Source organism: Falco punctatus, assembly GCF_963210335.1.
Source record: "Falco punctatus genome assembly, chromosome: 4".
Classification (NCBI taxonomy): Eukaryota; Metazoa; Chordata; class Aves; order Falconiformes; family Falconidae; genus Falco; species Falco punctatus.
Window position 1 is genome coordinate 60,722,625 of NC_137583.1, and position 17,113 is coordinate 60,739,737.

Consider the following 17,113-nt stretch of genomic DNA (forward strand, 5'->3'; position numbering starts at 1 on the left):
GCAGGTCATACAGTGGTAGTAGAAGATTCCTCCATTTTTAAGGTCTGTCTGAATGTTAGGATGTTAATTTGATAAATATGAAATGCTGATTAGAGTTGGACTTACTAGCACCTTTGTAGTCTTGCTGTAGATGGCATTCAAAGGTAATGTTTTAAGTCTCCTTTTTCTAGAAAATTACTAGTCCCAGGATCTCTGCTTTATATCATTAGAAAGACTTGCAAATGCTTCTGCTGGTGTATTTTCTTACGTGGCAAACATGAAACTGAATCTGATCCTTTGTCCTCCCATAAGCTTCTGGTAATACGCAGATTAGAATAAACTTTGAATTTATCTCCAAGCAGTATTTAGTAATACTCTAGTCCAGCATTTCAGTTTTCTGAAGCTTTTAAGTTACATAGTATTTATATGCTATTTTCACTTTTTAGAAAGGCCTTCATTTTGTGTGGTGGTGTGGTTTTTTTTTGTTTGTTTTTTTTCCTGCTTAGTTTTGTTGATATGATATGCTTCTAACATTCAGTAGGAAAATTACATGGATTATAAGCACCAAAATGACTTAGCGTAAGAGGAGTCATTAAAAAAAATAACACCCTGATACTGTGCTGTCCACTGCATTTGAACTGTTTGGAAAAAAACATCTATGTGAAAAGGTTATCGTTCATGGAAAGGGTCTGCTAAATCACAAAAATAGACTACCAGGCTGAAATGTTATTACTTTGCTGAGTGGTACTATTAATCATCCTGAGTTAGGGACTAGAAGCATAAACAGAGCCTGAGTCGTTGTGGGGCTGCTATGTTCATGTGTATTTGGTGGTGGATATAACAAATTATAATGCAGGAGCCTCTTGCTGCCTTCTTTCCTTGGTGTTTTTGGCAATTTATTTTTTTCTTCATGTGTACCTGGATGGCTGTCAGGAATCTAAGATTCCCTCAGGGAAGTCCTACACATTTTCCTGTGTCTGCATAATCCATTTTTGCTGAGAATTCCACAGTCCATTGTGGAACACTGCGGAGGAGTGGTTTGAGTATCTTGCTGGCGAGACTTGCTAGAGGAGCGCTGGAGGGTTATTAGCAGAGCTGCTAGCAGAATTCACCTGAGGTTAGAACATTTGCTAATACAGAGTGCTGACCTCTTTCTTTGGTGTTCAAAGAAAAACACCAAAGGCTTGCTAAAGGCTAATAAGGCATGTCCGAGTCTCGGTTCGGTGTTTGTGTGACTAGGAGTAGGCAATAATCCATTTAGAAGCTGAGTTGATAGTAGGGATCTCTGGGACATTCTGTGGTCCTCCTTTAAAAACCTTTATGTTGCTGCTGCTGTTGTGCTGAGGAGGAGAGATTAACTTGCAGAATAGGCTGACACAGTGGGAGATTAAAACCCCAAAGCTTACATGGTAGGTTGTTTTGTTTTTATTTGAACACCAGGTAACAAGAAAAATTGGACTATAAATAGAAAGATTAACAGTGGGAGTAATATAATATAGATCGTTTGTACACGTGAGTGAATGACCTTCATAACTAACTTATGAGTCATTCTAGCGAGAATAAATTGGACTACAAAACAATTAACTGCAGTGATCTTACTTGCTAGTTAATATGCTAGTTGACAAAAAATATCCCCTCATCTTTTTAAAGGGACATGCTGCCTGTTTTGGAGATGGTAATTTTGGTGGTAGGTTCCCATATTTCCATGCCCAAGCATTTGTTTAATTTTTCTGTGGTTGAAAAGGTAACAAGAAGTCATTTTTGTATTAAAGAATACTTGTTCTGCAGGGTGTGTGTGTGTGTGTGAGACAGAGAGAAAGCACAAACAAAAAACCACCTGAGTAGAAAAAAAAAAACATTCTAACCACTTGCTTCTCTAGTGTGTATAAGATAGTTTAGTCCTGCCTTGTTTTATTCCATAATTTTGGAAGCTGGTGGAAGGATAAGGTTATTATTATGTTCTTGGCATTTCATGTCTTTGCTGATGGGCATGTATGTCTGAACCCCTCAGTGGCTGCCTTTGTTCAGCATAAATACATGTGACGTTTCATTTTCGTTAAGTATTTGCACATAAACCAGATGGAAATTAATCTTTTTATCATCATATTGATTGTTTTACTATTGTCACTATTGCATTAACTCGGTGATTTATCATAAATTGGCTTGGATTTCTGTGGGGGTACCACAGGTGGTATAAGGACTGCACGTCTGACCTTCAGTTTGTCAGTTTGTAGTTTTGAACAGTGTTGCAGTTACAAAACTCTGCTTGCTTTCATACTTTTATTGCTGCTATCATCAGTTTCTGATTTTCCAGTAAGAGCTTGTTCTGAGCAGTGTGTCAGACTGTTGTCTTTCAATATTGAGTCCCCAGTTGTAAAACTTGGGTAAAATTGTTGGTACTGTACAGTACTCATTCTGGGAGAGGTCTGGTTGATGAAGAGAGTGGTTGAAGTTCGTAAACTTTTCTGATTTTAATGTATTATGTTTATTGAGTATCTGTTTCATGGTTGCAGTTTTATATGTTGGTCTTTGTTTTAAGAGCACTAGTAAAAAGCAGCTTTCACATAATTCTAGTAATTATTTTTTGGGAAAATGTGATAAAGTGAGTAAGGCTTGCTTTTATAGGTGTCTGGTCCCCGCTTGTGTGGTTTTGTTGTGTGTGGTGTGGTGTTTTTTTTTTTTTTTTTTTTTTTTTTAAAAGAGTATTGTCATCTTGATGGGGATGGAACAATAGCTGTTCTGAATGACATAACAGTTGTACTTGAATTTGAAATAGCATTCTATCCATGACCCCCTTTCTCTTTTTCTCCCCTCTTCCTCCTGCTTGGTAGGGACCGAATGTTTCTTTAGGACACTGTTTGTAAACCTCCATACTTTGGTGCCTAAATGTGCATCAGAATACATGTTTGAAGTACCTAATGTGGCAAGTGCTAAAATAAACTCTTTGAACACTTTGAGGTTATGAGTCATCAGTCCCTGGCTGCTGTTTTTATATTTCAATAATGGACACAATCTGGAAGTTACTTTTCAGAGACCTCATCATGGTGATCCACAATAAATCTTAAATAGAAATAAGCTAGGAAGTTCAGGTACCTGTATACAGTATTTTAAGACTTGTTAAATTCAAATTCTGAGAGTTTAAATTGTCTGTCTGTGGTGGTCTACACCTTGGAAAAACTTAGTCTGACAACAGGGAGTTCTGTAGAACAGCTGAAGGGTTTGCCTTGTGGTGACTTGATGTAGGGAGATCATGATTATGCATCTGAAGAGTGTTAAATCTGTCAAATGTGAAGTGACTGGACATAGTTAGCCTCAAATAAGTATTGATTTCACTTTTTATCATGCCTACAGTGTATTATGCTATATGAGCATGTGGTGGAAATTATATTATTTCTATAGCTCCTGCCATTTCTATTATACTAAAAAATACAAGAGCGTTTACATTAGGTATACTGGTTTTTAATACTAAACAGCTAAAATAAGGAAATAGAATACTACTTGTAATTACTTTTTTTGATCCAAAAGTGAGAATTTAGTCCAGAAGGAGCATAGGAATTGCCTTTGATGAACAGTTCAGTAGCATCAAATATTTCAAAGGAAGAATCTTACCTGTAACAGGAAATTTCTTTTTTCAGTGAAGAATCCGTGATGATTAACTACAGAATTGCTCAGTAATGTTGTCTTCTGTTTTGTAGAAGACCCTTTTGAGGACTTCTTTGGGGGCAGACGGGGTCCAAGGGGAAGCAGAAGCAGAGGCGGTGGATCATTTTTCTCTGCCTTTGGTGGATTCCCTGCTTTTGGAAGTGGCTTTTCTTCATTTGACACAGGTAAATTTCACAACATTTAACAAAGAATGCAGTTTTGGTTCACAAGGGATCTCAATATAAAAGCTGATACATGCTTTTTTTAAAAAAAGTTGCCTTTTTCATGTAGGAAATTTTGACACTGATTTTTAAAATTTAGCGGCTCTTATAAAGTCTGAATGTAAATAATGCTATAATTACAATATTTGCTCTGCTTGAAAGTTCATGAAAAGTAAACAGACCTCTAAGAGATAGAACTTTGTGTTCTTAATTTTGGTGCTACAGTTCTTTTATAGCTTTAGAATTGGTTTTGTTGCATTTGCTTTTAGGTGTTGGGGTGTAATGGATTTTAAAGTCCTGAAAATACACTGGGAAAAATGTGTGCCTAGAACCCAGGGTACTACTTAGCATTGGTTCTGGGGCAGTCAGTTTTGAATGCTGATGGCTGTATCTCAGAGGTTGCTGAGAGTTGCTGGTAGTCACCATCCTTTCAAGTGTTAAGAGTCGAGGTATTAGGTGATACAAAACTTGGGTTTTTTTCTGCTAACTCTGGTCATTGGAATAGTGCATTAAAGCAAATAATTGGATTAATTAAACTTACTAGCTTTACCTTGAGTGGAAAGAATGGTACAATGGTTGACTTCAGCTGACAGGCTTGAATGTCTTTTCTTCAGGGGTGGAGGTGACAAATGGTTTCTGGACAGTGCCGTGCATTTGGAATTTGAACTATGGGTCCCTATGGGAGAAATTGATGGGGTTGGAGCCATGTTTTTGTTCTCACACTGGTTTTTTATGCCATTTAGTCACTGAGGTTGCGTTGATGCAACCAGCTAAGGGCATCCTGGAGGTAGGATGTAGTCTGAATGGATGATCAATTTGGATCCCACAGTCATGCAAAAATACATTTTTAGTCAAATACCTTATTTCCCAACAGGTTTTACTTCATTTGGTTCGCTGGGACATGGAGGGCTTACTTCATTCTCCTCTACGTCATTTGGTGGCAGTGGGATGGGTAACTTCAAATCAGTTTCAACCTCAACTAAAATAGTTAATGGCAGAAAAATTACTACAAAGAGGTAAGTGATATAAATATATTTGTATGTCTTGACATATGTCATGCATAGCTATAAATACAGACATAAAAATATATATACACACCCATAAATACAGTGGCACATGTATGTATATATAATTTTTACTTTTGTTGTTATGGTTATCACATTACTTGGATTTCTCTGCTTAAAAAAAATTGTAAAGTTTTATTTGACTCTGACTTCTTGGCATTGCTGAGTTACTTAAAGCTGTAGCATGTGAAAGTGGCAAAGATGGTGTTTTTGTCTAAACTCTTCATATTTGGGGAGGGTTCAGATGTGTAAGCCATGCTTTTAGAACTGCGCTGATGAAAAATGTAGGTTGCAGCTGCTTTGCTGACAGTGGAGCTCTTCCAGACCTTCAGAACCTTATAGCCCTTGACTACTGTCTGCCAAGTCAGCTTGAGCTTCTGGAAGGGAAAAGTGCTCTTGGTTTCTGTTGATTGTGAAGCTTTTAATTGGGGACTGGGAGAACTTTTCATTTTGCAGACTTTATGAAACATGAAACACTTTTCCCTAACATCTGCTCTAGTTTGCTTTCCTAGACAGTGTTTGAGTGAAGCTCTTGTGTGAAAAGGAATTTTCTTTTATCTGTTAAGTGACACAAACAAATGCAACCTGCTTTGGGGAAAACTCTTCCTGTTTGTTACAAAGTGAATTTTCAATTACTATACATAGTGTACCTTCTCACTATTTCATGCTTTTGATGGTGAAATCACTGCATTTGGGAAACTCAGATTAGTTAGCTATGGAGTAACCTATGTGGAATGTTACGATCAGTAACTTAAGAGTACTGAACAAGTAGTTAAACAATTTCAGTACTTAATAAAAGCTTATGGGAAAACAAGGGAGAACCGTTTTTTTTGTTTGGTAACTTGTGTCCCATACCAAAGTGCAAGGTTCTTCTGTGTCCTGTTGTACTGGAGAGATCTTGTCATCTTGACCACTTAATTGCAGCCTTTGTCATCACACACTACTTTGGTCATATTTTTCTGTGAGTGTATTCCAGAAAAATCTGAAATCTGCCCACTTTTGAGGGAATTGTGAGAGAGACCAAAGAAAGTAGAAAGTGTTTATGCAAAAGAAGATAAGGCACCATGTTTGTTTTAATATTAAAAATATAGGTTAAATCAGGTGTGCTGTTGTCATCTCTCTTGTTACCGTATTTAGAAAGAGGGGAGAGAAGCAAGAAATGCTGTTAGCCACATCTAGGAAGATGCACTATCTTCGAGAAGTGTGTTCCTTTGTAGAATGTCTGCCCATATGGTAGCTGAGTCTAAGGAAGATTCATATCTCAGCATACCTGAAGAAAATCTTCTCTGAGTAATATTTTGATTTGGGCAAGAAGCCGTTCCCTCTGTCTTTAATATGGGTGTGTTCTCTTCATTAAGTCTGATCTCCAGAAAAATTTGTATTCATCCTTGTGGTTTCCTCATTTGAACCATGAGGGGAGAAACCCCAGACAGTTAAAAATTTAGGCATAAATTAAATGCTTTAAAAATAACTTAAACATTCCTTATATTCCATTCTTAAAACAAACAAAAAAAGCCCAAACTCACAGAGCTCTTTAATACAGGGATACTTAAATTTTGCAGCATATGTGCTGGTCATAAACTTGCTATATGGTAGGTCTCCAAATTAATTGCTCTGATCAAATTAAAAGTGGATTACAAACTGTCTTGCATGCCATACATCATGCAAAATTGTGATTTGATCTAGAATATTATGCATTTAACAAATGGGTAGGTACTAAATGCAGTGTCAATTTGTACAGTTCATCTGTCAAAAGACATTTTAGTTCTAGATCACAGTTGTACTGACACTACACCCTGTAACAATGTATGAGGTGACAGCTGTAACTGTGAACTCTGCAAATGGGAGGATTCAAACCTCCAGAAAGCAATTTTTCTGCTATAAATAAGCGATATCAGTGGGGGAATGCAGATGGTTACTAGTTAGAGCTTCTGTGCTGTTAAATACAAAAGTTTGCCAACTACAGTTGCATTAAGCAGGCAGTGCTCAGCTATAGTTCATTATATGAAAACCTAGGTCTGGTGTGCATTCTCAGCTGCTTACAGAGCTTTGAAATGGCTGTGTTTTTTATCTACAGAATTGTTGAGAACGGACAAGAGAGAGTAGAAGTTGAAGAAGATGGCCAGTTAAGGTCGCTAACAGTAAATGGTAAGGAGCAGCTGCTGCGCTTGGATAACAAGTAATTCAACGCACGCATTTAACAGAAATTTTAAGCTATAACAGCCACCATTTGAGGATTGACAGGAACATTTTTTGAAGATTTCAAATGAACTCAACTTTCTGTATATCCATACTTAAGTAGTATAAATAGCTCACTGAAACTCGTATTTGTCATAGACTTTTGAGTTAATTGTTGGGACCACCTCAATTGGACCATTTTTTGTCCTTAAAATTGTTGTAAATTTCTGTATGCACTTTTATTTTTATTATATATGATCAAGGTGACCATGATCCTTCAGTAGTGCTAGGGCGAGATGTACACTAACACTAGCATGAATCTTGCTTTTTCCAATTTGAAATGTGAGCCAATTAGTAGTTTGAAGTCTGCTGTGAAGTTAACATTTCCAGGATAACCTTTTTAATAATTTCAACTTTTTTTTTTTTAATGTTTAGTAGTGAACAATGTTAATACATTTCTGGTAATGCATTTCTGGTTTAAATAAATTAAGGATGTTTTCTAGTTGTGCATGAATGCAGACAACTTAGTAAGTTTTGACAAATGTTTAAATGTGTAATGTAAGCAAAGGTAAACAAAAGTGAAGCCAGTGAGCAGAGTCTTTTGTCATTTGCTAAAAAAAAGAAAAAAAAAAGATAAAAAATATTCAAAATGAATAAATGCTGATGTTTGTGGTGCATTCTTTCATGAATGGCATTTGTAACCTTGTGTCTGTGTGTGATTTGGGCAACTTGGGAAAACTGTGCACTGCTTTTTGTTTTTTTCCTCCTTCCCCTCCCCCCCCACCTTTTTCTTCAATCTCAAGGTTGAGGGCCTTTTTTCTTTGCACGTGTTTTCTTCAGTGTGACTGAAACATGATATTATTTTTTTTTTAAACCTGTATTTGAAGCACCTGTTTTTAAGAAGCATTCAGAGGCTGTCTTAACTCCATCTTTAGCCCTAGTACTTATTTTTTTGTGGTCTAGGCCTAAAGTAACTAAACCAGAAAAAAACCTAAAAAATAGAAGAAGTTTTCTAAAGTTTTAAGTTCTGAGATGGCTTCAAAGAATAATCTGTAGTGAACATAGATGCACAGGAAAACGTTTAATAATTAAAAAGGCTTTTTAAAAGATAGGATTTTTTTTGCTTATTTTGAGAAACATAATTGCTTCGAAAAAGATTTGTACATAATTAGTAGCGATAAAATATCTTGCTCTTATATTTAGTGATCAACCAAAAATTGAAAGATTGACAAATGCCTTTTGTTAAATTGAGTGAAGCAAAGTGTTAGTTTGTAGCTAAGACCAGATTTTCAAAGTTTAGTGAAAGATGACTTGATTTCTGTATGTCATAGAGAAAGCATGCAAATAACTATTGGCATATGTTAACACCTGCCAGTCTCTGGGTAATTTCATGCGTAAATCATGGATGTGCAGTTTTTATCTGTGCCCCAGCTTTGAACATCTGGCCTTCACGGAAATCATTAGGGTGGCTTAGTGGTTTGTGTTTGGGTTTTTTTTTTTAAAAAAAAAGGCATGGTGTTTTAAAATGATCACTTAATGCCTTCTTGCTGAACACCAACTGCTTTATAATACTAACAAATGCATTGATTGTTAAATACATCGAAAAGATTTGCTCTTGTTTTTCATGCAGGAAAACGGATTCAACTTAACCCAAACCAACAATCTAACAAACTGCTACAACAGAGTTCGTATTTGCAGCAGACTTAGTGTATCTTACATTCGTCCCTCTACCATTAATGCTAATTTCATAGAACCAAACAAAATAACAGGTAGAAGAATAAATAAATATGTAATTTGGTTTTGGGACTATAGAAGTTATGTACCTTTTCCAGTTCTTTGCAGAGTTCTTGTTATTTCAGTGTTGTGGTTTTGGTGTAGAAGCACAAACTCAATTTAGAATTAAGCAGTGTTTTCTTGTTAATGCTGTTTTTTCCTTCCCCATGTATGTTCCTTCTTGATCCAGATAACTAAACAGACAATTTATTTCAAAATCTGGCTCTGTTGTGATGTCTTGATTATTAAAAATGTTAATTTATATTTATAGGACACGGTGTGCTCCTTTAAGTTTATGTAAACTGTAAAAAGTGATTCAAAATTGGTTAACCAAGTCAAATAAAATCAGGACAATCTGGACTTGAGTTTGAATTCCTTCCTGTGGATACCCATAGTTTTTTACATTGAGCTGCCAGACTTCACCTTCTATTTTAATCCCAGGTAATCTTTTAAAATTTAAATTGCCTAGCTCAAGTTAGGAACATAATTATGATAGCATAGCTGCTAGTGGTAGATCTGTACCCACATGCTTGCCTTAGCTATTCTTACCTAGAAAAGTGCGGTCCTTCTCATAGTGTTACGTACAAACAGTTCACTCTGGGGTTCTGTTAACAAAATCTTGTAACGCTGTCAATTTGCTGAAGATCCAGTGTTTTGGATAGTCTTGCCTTTTTCCTTCAGATCCCTGAAGCTGCTTATTGTCAGAACTGGACAAAATGCAGCATTAAATGGCAGCGCTGCACCTTCTTGGTGTAGAAACTGGTGAAACAGAGAAGAAGAAATGAGTCAGCAGAAGGCAAAACCCATCAGTAAAGGTTTCTCTAGTAGTAAGCAGATACCCATACACCAGTGTTTGAATAGGCTGCTGGTTGTACTGGGTGGATACACGGTCTTGGTCCAGGTACATAATTGCACTGGAAGTTCCAGGTCCAGATGTAAAAAAAAACAAACCAAAACAAAACCACCAAAATGGTCATCGCCTTACACTTGACCAAAACCTGGTAGTCTCCACCTGTTTCAATATGTAGAACACAGTTTTGTTTTGTTTTTTTTTTTTTTTTTTCTTAAATAACACTGCATCCAGCATTCTTTTTTAATGCAACTTCTTGCATCCAGCTTCATTTTTAATACACAAATCCTTATTCTGTGTTTACTGTGGATCCAATTTAAATTCTTCACATTATATATTATATATTCAGAATTTCCTCTTATTTGGGCTGTTGAAAGGAATTTCTTCTCTGTTGAAAACCCACTTAGTATGTTGCTCTGAGAAATTTTATGTTGTTCCTTACTAATACGTAATTTGCATGGATGAGCCAAACCTACTCACTAGAAGTAATGTATCATCAAGGGCAGCAAATTTCCCCAAACTTCAGTTTTGGCCAAAATAGCATAAAATACTCAATAACAGAAAAGGTTCTAAATTCTAGGAAATGCTAGGCATCATATGTGCAGTGGGCTGAGGTAGCCTTCAATACCAGGTGCTGTTTGATTAAAAGTACCATTTCTTCATACAGGAGGGATTAATGCTGAATCTTTAGGGGCACCATCCCATTTAAATTAAGCTCTCCCAGTGGTCTGGAAAAAATGAAGATGGAGTTTCTGAACCTGCTAAGTCACTTACTCTTTCATGCTCTGCTTCAGAGTTCGTTGTAGAAGGCAGTAACTTTGTAATGCTTTTTCTGGGAGCAGCCTTTGGGTCTCTGGCGCATGGCCGTGATTTCAATGCAGTACACTGTAATACATTGCATGGCATCTGCCCCTTCCGCTTGGCTTTACTGGAGAACTTTGGGATTTTGCCTTAGAATGCTTCACATCTTAACATGGCTGCAGCTACTGGAGTTCTCAGTTCTCACAATACCTTCTCTAAGAATCACAGACACTGTTTTGTGGTGGAAGTGACAAAGCTGTCAGAAAAAGTGAATTTCTTTCAGGGGTGTACATTGCAATGGGAAGAGGCATACTGTTTCAACTTGTGATTAATTGATGGACTGAGTCTTAGATTGCTGAAAACAAGATTGTAAAAGACTTAGAGCCCCCATTGTCCCTTAAGCCCAAGTTTAGGTGTCTGTGTCAGTGTTTGTGTTCAGCTGTCCTGTTTGCTTGCCTCCTTCAGTATATTGGTGTTAAGTGTAAGTGGAGGTTTGTCTTCTGTATTTAGCTGTGCTTCTGTGTTTCAGACCATCTCTGGGATGCTCTACTGATAAAGGAAGTTAGATTTTACTTTTTATTTTTGGAAACTTGAGTTCTGTTCCTGAATCGTGTTTCTGATTTGTTTGAGAAGTGAGCTTGTTTCGTACTTTGTCTTAGTTTAAGCTGTGATGGCAACAGAATAGCACTTGCTTCTAAAGATGATGGCATTGCAAAGTGCGTGCTACAGCTGTGTGATGCTTAAGGTCAGGGACCTTTTGAAAGGTGCTCAGTGTTAGTGCAGTGCTTTAATTTAGTAGTAGAATACTTGTTAACCTTTCTGTGGAAACATTTCTTGGTACTTCTGGAAGACCTGTGTCTTTGGTCGTGATTTTTGGATGTCTTAGTATTCAGGTTTATTTTTGGCGTGGTGTTCTCATACAAGGTAGCTGCAATACAGACACCACTAGTCTACCAGTCAGCAGTTATCTGAACTTCAAAACTTTACTGTTTTTAAGGTAAGAAGGGGAAGCTTGTTCGCACTGCCTGCTTCCTCTGGTCTTGTTTACTTTGGGACTGAATTGTGACACAGACTTGCTTTAGGTAGTACTCAGCATAGTTTGGGTTTTCTGGTTGTTACTGCTAGTCTTCAAGTGGTTGTCTTAAGTAAAAAGTTTTTTATATTCCACCAGAAATGCTGAAATGGTCCTTACGTTGCCATAGTTGGAATCAAGCATATTTTCTTTGTCGGTGTTACAAACTGTACCTGTTGAATTTATAATTTTGGTGGGTTTACTGCTTGATCTGCTTTGGTTTTGGAAAAGCATACCTCGACTAGAGTTGGTGGTGAGGTGCACTACTGAAAAGGTAGAGCACAAGATGGTTGCTTTATACTCTTGCTGTATAGGCCATACATTCACAAAACAGTAAGCTTCACTTCTGAGATGCTGCTGTTAGGTTAAAAAAATAAATTAAAATGCTGTGACTGTCTAAGCTGTAACCCTGACCCTATGCAAGCTGACTGCTGATTCAAACTCATTGAAACTTCTCTGAAAAACTATGTTCTGGCAGACTTAGCGCTGGGTTAGGTGTTATCTTACTTAAAACAGCTGGTGGAAAGTTAATTGAAAACCCGCGTGAATACTATATGCCCTGTCATGCTTACCATCTCTAAAATAGATGCAGTAGTTTGGATGTGATAGTACCCAGATCTGAAAGCTATGAAGTCCTGGTGTGAGGTAGATTGCGCTGGTGGCCCGAGTGCTAATTATCTTCCAAATAAAGGAGGTTGAAGACTTCTGCCTGAGAAGATGTCAGCTTTGAATTGTAATGGTGGGGATTAAAGTAAATTTAATTCAGAAGTGAAAAGTTTTATTAAAAGATGCTATTAAGTAGAATTGTTTCTTTAGATCTTTAGCTTTTTAAATAATGCTAGCTTTTGCAGCATAGTGAGTTCATTTTAAAGTCACTAAAACTAATCATTTTTGAGCTTGACAATCAAGAAAATAGGTGTTTAGAGGTTTATGGCAGTAACTTAAAAGTTTGGTTTGCCCTGGGACTTATCCTTTATACTGAATCACAACTGAGAGCTCTTTCAGCTGTTCTTTTCAATGCAGCCAACTTCAAATGAGCTTCATAAAGACAGAAAAAAAGCCCTGTAGCTGCTGGTTTACCAGCGGTCAAAATAAAGCTGAATCCTTTCATACACCTGAACCTTAGTTAATTCTGAGAGAGACTGAGTGTTATGTTAACAAGTTTGTAAAGACTATAGTAAGGATGCTAGTCTTGTAGTTGATGTAACAAATGCCAAAGTACGTTTAGAAAGCTTCAATTCCGTCTTTGATTGACTGATAAAAATCAGATATGAAATCTTCTGGATTGTTTCTCATTTGTAAATTTATTTGCATGAGTTACTAGTATGGGAGAGGCAACCAGCCTGGGTGAGTGGTCATAGAATTCACATTGTGGAACACCTATTCCTGATGGCTGGGAGAGAGAATTATTTTGGCAGTGTCTGTAATGGAGTTGCTTGAAGCAGTTACTAAGAGAGCTAAAGATGCAAAGCAGCAGCTCTGGATTAGGATTCTTCTCTCTTGTTTGCAGTCACAGGCTTGATTGAATTTTGGCCCAGGAGGGGAGTTTACCTGGGAAAACAAATGATGAGCCTGCAGAGGGTTTGACACATCTGGTGGGGAAGCTGGGCAGCTCCAGCAGTCTTGGGTTTCTTCTCAGGAATACACGCCGTGTCTGTGTTAATCTTTGTAACCAATACGTAGATTAAGATGAACTTGCTTATTTATCACACGTTTGCGTAACTGTCACCATAGGCACCTCTGGCAAACATTTTTCCTAGGCATGTAGTTGGAGGCTGCCTTTTGCAGAAACTAAATGTGAATTTGTCATCCTGCAGTGGTATTTGTCTAGCTCAGCAGCGGAGTACTATGTCTTGCTTTTGTGAAAGGCTGTATTCTGTAGTGTCAGTCTCCCTCGTTCCTTTCCCAAAGGCAGCTAGACTGTGCGTGTTTTAGAACTGCTTTGGACTTGTCTGTGAAAGTATTTCTGGAGGAAAACGGAGAAGACTCAGACAGCCAAGGTTCAGCCTTTCCTCCAGTCTCTCTTAGCCAGAGTCAGAGGACAAAGTCTTTTGTGGTCAGAGGACTCTGGCCAGGTTTTCCGTAACAACACTGCCTCTCATCAGAAGGCACCCTGGTACTTCTAATTTACTCAGACATGCTCTGTTAAGTAGTCAGTCACTCAGACACCTCCCAGAATTAGTCTGCTAATCTTGATGTATACATTTCTTACTACTGGCTGCTTATGGGAAATATGGTCAGGTCCTTATCACCAAGTGTACCGCACTTCAGTAACGACAGGGCATTATTCAGCTCTTCAGTACAAACTGGGAGCGGGACGTTCAGGAGAAATTCCCTTAAAGCTGCTCTGGGTGTATCTGGCACTGCCTGCAAGCATGAGTAGCATTCACAGACCTCCTGCCCTCAGTCTTTGAGCTCCTGACTGAGTGTGAAGAGGTGGAGGATTTTTCTCTTGGGAAGATTCACCTTCTGAGGACAACCACCAAAAATTTATTTTTTGTTAAATACCTCTAGCGCTGTTTCCATCTTTTCTGGGGCTGGGTGTTGTAGCCCCAAGAAGAAAGGCAACTCTTAACATCCTTGACAGGCACAATGCTGCTTCTCAGTGTAATTTGCAGGGCATGAAACCAGTAAGGGAGAAGCAGGAAACCAACACAGCCTGCTTTGTGTTGTTGACGTAAATCTCAAGGACTTTTTTCCTTGTTTGGCCTTGGCCTTTCTCATCAGGAAATTGTGCTCACCAGTTACTGCATGAGTGCAGAAGCCGTGGGTGTTTGCCTGTGTCGCCTCTTCACCCAGCGCAAACAAGGAAGGTGCTTCTGCAGCCTGAGGGTGGTGTGCCAAACTCCAGTTTGATTGCAAACAAATGTGTACACTGGTAAGATAAAACTGCGCATATTAAAGGTCGCCTTGTGTGGAAGAAGGGTATAAACATTTGTATAAGGCTAGACATTTCCAATTGAGAAGATAAACATACATGTTCAGCACATGGGTGATTCACTGTTGGAAGAACCTGCCAAGAGAAGTCGTTTCTCCAGCCTTCAAACGTCTTAAAAGACGAGCTTTCTGAAAAATACGGTTTGGTGAGAAGCGAGTGTTTGAGCTTTACAAAGAAGTAGCGGAAACTTGGGAGCCTGGGGCACAGATCGGGATGCAGCATAGGGCGCCGTGTGCCTTCAGGCTTTTCCTCGTAGTTTGTGTCTTGGCTTCTTCCCTCCCTCTCCTAATGTGTTAACGTTAACGCGCATGACATGTTCTCTTGCTGTGGTTGTGAGACTGGGGGGTGCTTTCACGATGAAGGAGTTTGGGGGATGGTTGAGGCTGTGTGCAGGGACCGTCTTGCCTGTCAGGAGGTTCTGGGGAAGCCGGGGAGCTGGGAAGAGAGGAGACAACGCGTGCATCTAGGGCACAGATACTGTTGCCTGATGACTATCGCCCTAAAGTGTCCAGTTTGGGATGTGTAGGTGCCGAGAGGGGACTCCATGTGGCAGAAGACGTTCTGGATCTGTTAAGGTAAGTAGTTGCTTTAGGGTAGTGGACAAACTGGGTGTTAAGTGATGATGAGGAGCCAGGGTGAGGGCCATGATGACTGTCCCCAGGGAATTTGATTTGAAATTTGCATTATGGTGAGCCCTTGCACATCTCTTGTCTTCTCACCAACAACAGATTGCAGAGCTCGAGAGCGCCTAATCTCAGCTCCTGAGATGAAGGTTAGGAGGTCTCTTGTTAAAATGTAAGGTTGTGACAATGATTCATTTGGCAGAGGGAACTATTGATTTTCTTAAACATTTTAACAATGGGAAGTTTTTGGTTTTAGTGCATGTTAAATCTTATGTGGATAGCAATATACATGTTTTGAATTTTGAGTGACTATGATGAAAAAAGCTGGCTTTTTGTTATTTGGGTCGTCTGTGGTAGCGTGCTGAGCGCCTAAGACTGCAATATGTCAGAAAAGTACTTCTGCAGGGAACAGGCAGAGAAGCATCTCCTACGGGGCTTACGTGCATGAAAAATAGGCTCCGTGGACACTTACTTGGGTTTGGTATATACCCAGAGCTGCATTTGTTAATCAGGTTTTTTTTGAAGAGAAGCTTGAGGAAAGGCAAATTCCTGGAATCATAATTCAGTAGCATTTGGGCCATATAACCATCAAACATAGTTTGGAACAAAACCAAAATGTAAACTCTTCTATGGCAAAGTTCTGATACCTCTGCGGTCCTTCCTCATTTTCTGAGGAAGGTATCCTGCTTGGAGATTGCTGGAACTCCAGAAGAACTAAGTCTTAGTTCTCCTGTGGTCAAAGTTAACCATATTATGAGATCTAAATATTCAGCCCTTAAAATAGCTGTTGTGGAGAAGTCTCCTTTCTGTACAAATGGTAAAAACTGAGAGCAGAGTCGGGGAGGGCACCTCCACCAGTATAGACACAGCCAGCTGCAGGGACAAGGAAACTTGTTAATGGAAGAGCAGAGGAGTGTGTGTGCTGTACTGCTCTGCCCTTCTCTGCCTTAGAAGTCTCGGGCATCAATCTTTCTGTGGTTGGCAGAGTGTAACAGCCAATGTACACCTTGTGTGTGGTGACTGTTCGTTAGCAGTAAACCACTTCTGAACTACTTCCTTTTAAATGTATCAGAGCTGTAACTTGTCAAAGCAAAAGAATTGCATCCCTTTTATCCGTATTTTCCAAGTAGATTCAACGTTTTTGAGTTGCATCCCGCGTGAAACCTGTTTCAGAGTTAGGAAATGCAATTCCGTTCGCTGTACAGCTCGAGTCGTCTTACATTGCTGGAAGAGACATCACCAGGTGTTCTTAGGCAAAACACGGACGATTTCTCTAGAGAATTGGGTAAAAAGACAAAGTAGATGATTGGTTTTGCTGCTGTTAAGTAAAAAAAAAATTATGCGTACTTTACTATGCATATTCATATTTTTGATGTGTTATATCATTGCTAGCTACTACTACACGGTATGGAACTGGCAGTGCCTGTTGCCAGGGGGGCTGTCTGAGTAATGTCCAAAGTATTTCTGAAACATTGGTGTTGTCTTCGTTTTGATCCATCTTGAAAGTACTAGCCCAGAAGAACTGGAAGATAGTCCTGTGTGAAAGATTTAGAGAAAGTTGAGTGATCTTTCCTGAATCCTAGTCACAGCAGTTCTGTAGCCATTAATACTTTATTAACAAATATAACTTTGTCTTGAAGAGTGTAGAACAGAAGGTGAATTTTAAGTGCTTTCTAATGCAGTGAATAATCAAGATGATGATTCTTGTAATCACTCCTTAAAACAAGAAGCTCAACTCGAGGAAATAAAAATGTTTTTCTAAGAAGACACAGGTGTTTAAGCTCCCTGCTCTTCTTGATGAACAAAATCAAGAACGTAAGATTTAATTGATTGCTCTGATGTGGTTTCCAGTCTTCTCTCTCCTCTAGCACTTGCTCTGTGCGCTTTGCTCCCGAAATGTTTATAGAGACGACAACTGCATCCCTGGTAACCCTTTTTGTAGAACAAATCACAAAGCCACGTGCATGCCAGT

At 38.6% G+C, this 17,113-nt stretch overlaps 1 protein-coding gene across 5 annotated transcripts in view; it reads left to right on the forward strand.

The window, feature by feature from the left end:
- The window catches only part of DNAJB6 (DnaJ heat shock protein family (Hsp40) member B6), a 59,340-nt gene that overhangs the window by 19,357 nt on the left and 22,870 nt on the right, over positions 1-17,113 (forward strand). For 4 of the 5 annotated variants that reach the window (XM_080385861.1, XM_080385860.1, XM_080385863.1 and 1 more), the window contains exons 6-8: positions 3,675-3,806; positions 4,717-4,858; positions 6,984-7,054. In XM_080385861.1, the coding sequence (XP_080241987.1) occupies positions 3,675-3,806; positions 4,717-4,858; positions 6,984-7,054 (345 nt within the window). Of the gene's footprint in view, positions 1-3,674; positions 3,807-4,716; positions 4,859-6,983; positions 9,218-17,113 lie in introns of those variants that run through there. The other variant, XM_080385864.1, reaches the window with a different exon arrangement.